General features: G+C 38.7%; 1 protein-coding gene across 1 annotated transcript in view; it reads right to left on the reverse strand.

The window, feature by feature from the left end:
• Positions 1–1,872: 1,872 nt before the first annotated feature.
• The window catches only part of TBC1D5 (TBC1 domain family member 5), a 26,681-nt gene continuing 18,926 nt past the window's right edge, over positions 1,873–9,627 (reverse strand). Inside the window, exons 4-5 of the mRNA XM_033051678.1 lie at positions 9,246–9,422; positions 1,873–2,786 (exon numbers count right to left, since the gene is read on the reverse strand). Of these exons, the coding sequence (XP_032907569.1) occupies positions 2,493–2,786; positions 9,246–9,422 (471 nt within the window). The 3' untranslated portion in view covers positions 1,873–2,492. The remainder of the gene's footprint in view (positions 2,787–9,245; positions 9,423–9,627) is intronic.

Consider the following 9,627-nt stretch of genomic DNA (forward strand, 5'->3'; position numbering starts at 1 on the left):
AACTTGCAAGTTTCTAACTTAATGAATATACTAAAATACTTTTAACTATCTCTGCACTATGACCAAATATCAGAGACAACATATTTGAGATGTGGAAGGACATGGCACAACCAAAGCAGATTAATTTACTGCAGTACTCTGATCTTATTTGTATAATCATTTCTCTGCTTTTGAAGATTTTTATCACATCCCATGGCAGGATATGCATTCAGCTCATTGGTATTCACTGATTCTTCTCAGAAACTCCCCAAATCTTTATATAATTTTACCGCTGTTTTAAAATATGCAATATTAAAGATACAACTAATTTACAAAAATAAAAAACCTGTACAAATCACACTCTTCCATTGGCAATGAGACTGTTCAAGAAAATAGCAATGTGATCCCTGAAACGACCCACTAGATAGAAATCAAAAGACTGATGCTTAAAAAAATAAAAAAGAGTAAAAACATTTTCTCCTGCCAAGCTACTGGAATCTTTGAAGGTTTATGTATCACAGAATATAAAACTTTTCTCTGTCCCCAGAATATTTCTTTCCTCTTTCCACAGGTACTACTTCAACAGTCACCCTTTGCTGATGGTGCCACACACCTTGTTGTAGAGGTTGAGGCTAAAAAAGCTTGAAAGACCTAAATAAATCAAGCCACCCAATCCCCTGCATTTATGCAAACTCAGGGTAGCAAAATAAACTGGAAAGAGGCATGCATGCTGAAATTCCAAAGAGATTTTTTACGAAGCTTAAAAACAAACCAAAATAAACACCTCTCCAAAATGTTACACGTTTAAGATCTTTCATCTAAATAGTCATCCGACTGTTCGCATCACTGTGTTGCAGAGAGGTGTGATGCTATGCCTGCTCATAACATTCTAGCATTTTAACATTTTACAAGGCACAAATCATCTCTGAAGAGCTACATTGTGGCTTTTGAACATGTAAGGGTGGCAGCTACCATGTAATTACATAACAATTAACTCTTCAGTTCAGTCACCTACATAGACCTTGTAAAATATAAGACCAGAAAACTGCATGTCACCTCATCTTTGGGATAGGGTACTTAATTTACAATTACAGACTAAGCAGCAAATAACTACAATTTTATAACTTGGAACAAACACAAGCTTTGCCATGCAAATAGGAAGTTGTTGCATGGTATAATGTATATGCACCTTAAAAGCAAATAATGCCTTTTTTTTTGCTGCTGTGACAGACTGACATACTAACATTCCTCCATCAAGCTAATTCTGTGTAGGTGCTGCAAGAGGAGAGATCTACTCACCACCAGTTTGTTTTATGAATTCCAACAGAGGTTAAAGAGAACAGAGAGCACAGAAAGCCCCCCCTTATCAACATGTTATTAAATGTACTATGGACTTGATGGGAAAGAAACACACTTTTCCATAAAAAAACAAGTAAGAGAGTTAATTCAAAACTTTCTGTTGGTTAACGCTGCTGCACCATTATGTTTCTCTTGATTAGAAATATGGAAATCACATAGGAATATATGTAAACAGAGTGTATAGAAGATAATAGCAATGAGACATAAAGTGCTTTTAATTAAGAATATTTCATTTCACTTTGCAACCTTCCCTGGTAAGTTATCTACTCGAGTTTTCAATTCAACCAGCTCAGGTCTACATTATGAAACACTGTTATTTCCCTTGCACCTACTGCTTTAACTGTGGTTGTCTGAGTAAAATTAAAAAAATCATGCTAGGGGAAGTAAAAGTAGACAAAAATAAAGAGGGAAAGAGTTGAACTGGGAACTCTCAAGGGGGGAAAGTAGACAAAGGCAAATAAGGCTCTGTTGTGTAAGTCCCCATTCTCAAGGAGTTTGTCACATAACCTCCTGTAAGCACTGAGGAACACACAAACCTCTGCCCTGAACACACCTCAGGCTATTGCTGGATGAAAATGAAGAAACTAGGATTCCTCAAGGGAGAACAAACTTCTTATCAGGATGATGCTTTCAATCTTTTTGATACTCATTCCCAATTTCTCTAATCACAGTCTCTGAAGAAACAGTACCCTTTCCTACACAGAAAATCCAGTCAAGCATATTTTGTAAAAGGACAATATTAAATCTAGCCTGTCTTTGCTGCTTCAGGTCTGATGCCAAGTATCCACACATTTCCATTATGGTACCTGGCATATATTATTCTGTGTTTTGGGAAAGCAACAGTTCTATAGTAACAAAGCTCCTAAGTAAGGTAACAGCATAATTAATAATAACTGTATGTTACAACTGGGTTTTACTGAGTCTTTATTTAAGGCAGTTATTAAAATGTATATATGATTTTTTTAAAGTAGCAAATTGATGGGTTTTTTTGTTTGTTTGCCTTTTTATTTTAATTTAGGCTATTGGCAGCTGAAATGGGTTACCTTTATCTATTTTCTGTCCTTGTACTCCAAAGAACTATCCAGCCTGTGGAATCACAGAAATTAGAGCTGAGTTGTAATGACAGATTTCCCAAACTCTCCCAACCTGTTTCTTTAGATGTCCAGTGGGCTGACAATAGCAAAGTCAGAATCTTTGCTGTTATTACTACTGTTGTCATCAGGGCTGGAGCTCAGGTTGCTGGATGAGGCTGAAATGGAACCCATCAGAGGGTCAGAAAATATCAAAGAAGAACGAGATGGAGCTTCTGGCTTCACTGCTGCCTCCTTGTGTGCCTGAGGGACCTGCACCAGCTCTGGAGCAGTACTTTTACTTCTTTCCTCTTCTTTGGAAACCAGAATATAGTCATCAGCACCCTTGCTCTCACTAGTGCTTGAATCAGTCATAGCCTGTGAAACAACAGCACAGAAAGGACTTAAAATGACCACCAGTGTAACCACATAATGAGGATTATGAAGCATATCAGGCACATGGGAATGGGACAAAGGAATAATTATTATCCAAAAGTGGCCATGAATAAAGTGAAAAATAAAGTGGATATTAACTTTAGGTGACATAATTTGTTATTTCATAGAATCACAGAGTATTCTGATCTGGAAGGGACCCACAAGGATCATTGAGTCCAGCTCTTAAGTGAATGCCCCACACAGGGATCAAACCCACAACCTTGGCATATTAGCACCACGCTCTGACCAAATCGAGCTAATTTAAAAAAGCATCAAATGTAACACTTTAAAAATAATTTTTTAGTCTAACAGTCTTACATGTCTCACCATCATAGTGCATCCACATAGTGACCACAGCACCCAAGCATCAAACACATACATTACAGCTGTGAACATTTTCAGTAATTACAGTGGGTTTCTGCAGTATTTAGTGAAGCAGTTTAGAGAATTTTTTTGCTGGTTTGCGTGTACAGTAGTGTTTTGGAGCTTGTCAGGAGAACGGTTTGATAGAAAATTTCCCAGTGAAACCCTGATTTGTGAAATCTGAACCATCCATATACCTGGTTTAGTGTGCACCATTTTGGGTTCAAAAAATCAGGGCTGCCAGAGCTTCCAGGGTTAGTGTTGTTGACTATTTCCTAATTCTTCCAGAAAATGAGGGTCTGAGAATCCCAATTCTGTCTGGTTACACCTTGGTAAATGTGTGTCCCTGAGCTCTTAGGTAGTGGCTCAAGACCATGCATCAGTGCATCAGAAAACTCTATGAAGTCTCCATCTAATATTCCTTTACACTAGCCACATGCAGAATTCCAGCTTTTCCAGTCAGAGATATATGTAATTAGAAAAGGAGACTGCCATACACAGTAGAGAGGGGTTTCTCACTTGTTGAAAACTGGCAGCCTTTTAGCTTGGTTGCAGCCTAAATGGACAACACTTTGTTTTCTTCTCCAAGAGCTGAATTCAGCTCCTGTCTAGTGCTGTGTTCCTCTGGCAAGAACATGACTGTTTTCTTGGTTGCTTCCACACAGGTTTTTTTCAGAGTAATAATGCAACCTGCCAAACAACCTGTAGGTACAAGCATCTGAAGTGGTGTAATGCTGAGACCAATATATTTGATTACATGAATGCAAGATGGAGAAAAAGGAGAAGTAGAGGGAAATGTGTATATCCACATTTGTGGCAATACAAGCCCTCCAGCTGCTAGCCCTCCACAAAAAAAAAAAAGAAAAAAAAGGGTAAATTCATTCTGGGGTGAAAAGAGATTAAAGAGATTATAGGTATTATAACAACAACAACAACAAAAAACAATAAAAGCAAGCAGTTACAGAAAAGAAAAAACAGCAATAATCTGAATGAGATAAAGGTGAAACTACAGCATGGCATATAAAATTGGAGCCACAAGTATCAGGAAGCCACCACAGTTACAGAATCCACGGCCGCCAGCAAAATTTATTTTGCAAAATTTATTATTACAGCTGAAAATTATCTTTTGGTTTTTATCACTGATTATAGATCAGAATGTTCTTGAAATGGTACTGTAGAGTAGCAAAACCCACCTGATTATGAATGACTGTAAGATGAAATAAGGAAGCTGGAAGTCTTTGGTTGTCATTTACATCGTCATTACAAATTGTTAGAAGTCACAATCAAAATAAATACCAGTTGAATGGGAGAATATATTCAAATATAGAATTTCCCCCAAATTGCTAAGGATTCAAATCTCCCTTTCTAGTAAATTTTGAAATATCCTGTTCTCATAATTTGTAATTTTTGTGTGTTTATCTACAAGTATGCAGGTATTATATAATAAGTATTACCATAGGTTTAATAGCATAAAATATTCTGTTTTGTAATTAACTAATTTTAATACTTTATAATTCAAATGGAAGTATCTTGAGTCCAGAGCACTGGTTAAAATTTTACCTGTCCAATGTAAGACAGTCATCCTACTGATAGAAATTGGCATCTATTATTTTTGATAGTAACTCTCTTGTCACAGAAGACTTACTAAAATTCATACAAAACTCAGACTGGTTTTAGAAAGATCAACAACTAGCCTTTTGTGAGTTGTTATCAAAATTGATCTCCAACCCTCCAGATACATGCAGAACCAGAGTAGTTCAAATGTCAAAAACTTCAAGCACTTTCTATGAAGTTAAAACCATAGAATTTTATCCTACAAGGAGAAATACTTCACTGTTTAAACACTTCTGAGCTGAGACATCATTTGTTGGTAATTAGCCTTTTGCTTTCATCTTGTCTGTTTGAAATGCTGTCTTCATGAGCTGTCAGTGAGTCAGCTGCCATCTCCAGGGGGCTGAGGACACAGGCAGCACACAACTGTGGCTCTGCTCCATCAACACAGAATCACAGAACAGTTTGGGACTATGCGACCTTTAAAGGTCACACAGTCCAACTCCAAGAGCGAGGCACAGCGACTTCTTCAACTAGACCAGGTTGCTGAGAGCTCTGTCCAACCAGACCATCAATGTTTCAAGGGATGGGGCACCCACCACCTCTCTGGGAAACCTGTTCCAGTGTATCATACCATTCTCATCACAAAAAAAATTATTAGATCTACTCTAAATCAATCCTCTTTTAGTTCAAAATCATTGCCCCTTGTCCTACTGCAACAGGCTCCGCTAAGAAATTTGTCTCCATCTCCTTTCATGGTGAAATTTGTCTCCATGCCCCCTTTCAGTACTGAATGGCCACAATTAGGTCTCCCTGGAGCCTTCTCTTCTCCAGGCTGAAAATCATCAATTCTCTCAGCCTGTCTTCATGGGAGAGGTGCTCCAGCCCTCTAATCATCTTTGTCACACTGCTCTGGACTTGCTCCAACAGGTCCATGTCCTTTCTGTGCTGGAGATACCAGAGCTGGATGCAGTGCTCCAGGTGGGGTCTCACCAGAGGGGAGCAGAGGGACAGAATCACCACCCTCGATCTGCAGGCCATGCTGCTTTGGATGCAGCCCAGGGTACAGTTGGATTTCTGGGCTCGAGTGCACATTTGGGAAATGTCCAGTCTCTCATCCACCAGTACTCCCCAGTGCTTCTCAAGCAGGGCTGTTCTCAATCCCTAATCCTCCAGCCTGTATGGATACTTTTTTTGGGAGCTCTAAATGCTATAGTCAAAATTTCAGCACTTTGTTCCCACCTCCCCCCTGTACAACAGAAATATACATTCCTCTAAACAAGCACTGCCACTTAATTCACCTGGCCTCTTTCCATATTTCTATTTGAAAACTCTCAGGGAACAGTCTCATTTCTCAAAATTATACACTTTATTATTCCAAGCTATCAAGACTCCTTTATTTCAGCCCTCACACCTCCACCTTGCGTAGGGTGACACAGATCTTACTTAGTGAAACACTCGCCCAGCAAGATCAGTATTCTTGTCTCTGGCACTCCCCAATTTCCTAAATTCTGCCTTCAGAGTGTGCTCTGGTGCAGCTGAAAAAGCATCTTGCTCTTTAAGAAAGGAAAAAAAACCCTACTCATCCCAATTTCTTGTTGATGCTGTTGAGCTTCCCAACAGTACTCTTCATGACATCCACATTTTTTGATTTGATTAAGGAGACCTATAGCTCACTGAAGAAACAGAGAAGCAACAAAGCAGAGATATTGACCGCCAAAATCCTGTAAAAGGGCTTCCTATAAATATTTGCCTATCCCTAGCATACACTGGTATTTTGGAACTGATATTTCCAGAGGTAAAATACCTCCTTCCTTTTTCTTTCGCCTATTTCTGTTTCAGGAAACTCATGCTGACGTGAAGCATGTTTTCTCCCATCTGCTGCCACTACTGAATAAATGAAAAATGACAGAATTATACTTCCAGTAGCTTTGAAAGTTAACAACCTTACGCCCGTTGCCATATGGCTTCTCCAAACAATTTTTCCTGATGAATATCAGCTACTAGGACCAGCTTATTTCATTTTTCTTCACACTGTGAATGAGTTAAAACTAACTGCAAGGATACAATTCAAGAAAGCTTAGAAGAACAGCAGCTCATTTTGCCTCCTTCTTTGAACAGACATAAAGGCAAGATAATGTGTTAATTATCATTCATTATTTAGCAACAGAAGCCTTCTGTTTGTCAACTGCGTGCTGCTACCAAAGCCAAACATTCAAAAAATGCTTGATTTCTTTTAGCCTTTATCTTTTTTTTTTTGCATTTTTAATTTTGCAGCTTTCCTTTCTAAAGAAGGGCTATATCCTTATCCTCATTTTGCAGAAAGGAATTTTGAGACAAAAAAGAGGAAGAACACTTTTAAAAAAAGCAAAGATGATAAATAATTTATACTTACATAACAACCAAGCACAAAAGACCAGATTTTAATCTCAATTACAGAATAGCTATACCTGTAACTGTTCCAGCTGTCCTAGAAAATAACCCTACAACTCCAGCAGAGAACAATCTCTACAGTACAAATCACACCGAATAGAATTATAGGCATTACCATAGTCACGGAAAATGCAAAGAGAGTAGAAATTTATTTAGCAAGATATGCTTTAAAATGCCTAGAAGTGGTTGTTTTTTAATCCCCCTGCAGCTGTCAGTAAGTACTCGTGCATGATCCAGGGCAGCAGTGCAGCCCCTTTTCTTCAGTAGAACTAAAGGCCTGGGCGGTGGCCTGGTTTGGGCCAACAACTGAGCCCATCAATTTACAGTCTAATATCACAGTCCACTGTTCCACAGTTTTATTTTCCTGGTTTTTATCAAGAGAGGTCCAAAGCTCTCCTCTTTTTGTTTGATTTTATGTGTAGTGGTTAAAGACAAAGGGCTCGGAAACAGTACAGACTAACTAGGGGGGACAGACAAACTATCCTAACACTAATCTTTTTCTTTCTGTCAAAGGTACTGTTGCTCATTATCATAACTGGAATTTCCAGAAGATAAGAGGAGAGGAGGGTAATCCATATGAATATACTGCACCCCCAAACATAAACCATGCAGTGCTAATACCTCATTAATGCTCTGCAGCAGCTCAGCTTATACAAACTCTGCTCACATTGCTCATAGTTGAGTTATGAGCAGCCTTGAAATGGTGGGAGCCATGGATGCCACTGGGGCTGGATGCATATACCCTGACTACACACTGGGATAAGCCCAGACATCACTATACATCACCCCGAAAATTAGACCAGCCTCTGAGTAAGGGCTTCTCCAGCATCAGTAGGGTCTGCAAACACACACAAAGACACACACAAAGACACACACACACACACACACACACACACGCAGCTTGCTGCCATGTTATATGGCATTCTACCTTCTAGTTTCTAGAAGTGAAAAATCATCAAAAAACCATTACTTGCCATTTTAGGAAGAAAACAAGAGGTACTTAATATAAAACACTAGGAGATCAAGGGCAAAAATAGGAGGCCATTATGTACTGTATCAGTTTAACTTATAGCTTTAATATGGCAGAAAATAATAATTGTGATGACAACAACTAAGCAAGTAATGAAAACTCTCTAGCAAAGCTTTGCTCTTTTATACTCACTACTGAGTATAAAAAAATAAATCTTGGTGTTGCCTCTAATAACAAAATAAAATTAAAACATGTTTTTGAACATAGAGTATTCTAACTCAAGGGGATTGTGTGTAATCCATCAAAACGACCCTCTGTCATTATTGAAAAGGAATAAATATTTCCTACAGTTCCTAAGTAAATTTCTCAAAAGTGAACTGACTGCAGACTCAGTTAGACTTTGAGGTGATTGTGCTGCCACTGATTTATGAGTGCGAGCATCAGCAGCAGGGTGTCAGACTCAACAGAACTCCAACACAGAAATGAGCAGGAACAAAAGCACTTTCAAGATCATGTTTGGGTTGGACTGAGTCTTAGACAGAGAGGGCCCTTTGCCTATGAACTTGTCCTATGCCTGTATGCTTTGTATGTGAAAACACTGTTTACACATTCAAGGAGAAAGTCAATACAATGAAGTAGAAGGTAAAAGCAACCTCCTTGCTATTTCCTTTTTGGCACTGACCATGAATACACTGCAATGCAGTTAATCAGCTCTTACATAATGGGATCCTGGAGGACAAGCACAATGAGAATAATCACGTGGGAACATTTGGTATGGGAACATTTACCTGCAGTTTTTACATTTTTTTCAGTAGGAAATTAATCTGTGATTCTGTGATTCAACAGTGTGAAAGAACTCCCCCCAAACACTGCCTAACACTTAGACTTCAACATCTGTATGTGGAGCATAAGCCTACAATAAAATAATTGATCAGAGTAGGACAGTAGCTAGAGATACAGTTCCAACCCACTCTCCATATGGACCAGGAATGCTGGTGTGTCCCAAGTAGTGTCTGGACATGCTAGAGGAAGTCTCCAAAAAATGGAAGGCCATCAATGGTCTGCTTGAGGTATTTTTATTTTACCTGTTGTCCTGAGATGAACTGTTGCTTTGTCATGACAGGTGCCTTTAGAACATCACCTGCCCCCTTGTTCTGATTATTGGAACAGTAATGATCATCAGCAATTGTGATTTGTTCATTTTCTTCAGCTTCCAGCTGGCTCTGGTTGAAACGCAATGAACCTTTCAGGATATCCTTGATCTGTTGTTGAATAGGAGGGGAAAGGATTTAAGTTAAAAACTGGGAGGAATTCTACATTTTCTAAAGCTCTGTGCAGATTGCTTTCATACACCATTTCCCCAAAATATTTGCTTTGAAGGATAGGAAGCAAGTCAATATTCATACCTATATTGGTTAAAGATAGAAATAACAGTGAAATGTGGTTTTTATTAGAGTCTGGAAAACA

The sequence above is a fragment of the Catharus ustulatus genome, chromosome 1, assembly GCF_009819885.2.
Source record: "Catharus ustulatus isolate bCatUst1 chromosome 1, bCatUst1.pri.v2, whole genome shotgun sequence".
NCBI classification, from domain to species: Eukaryota; Metazoa; Chordata; class Aves; order Passeriformes; family Turdidae; genus Catharus; species Catharus ustulatus.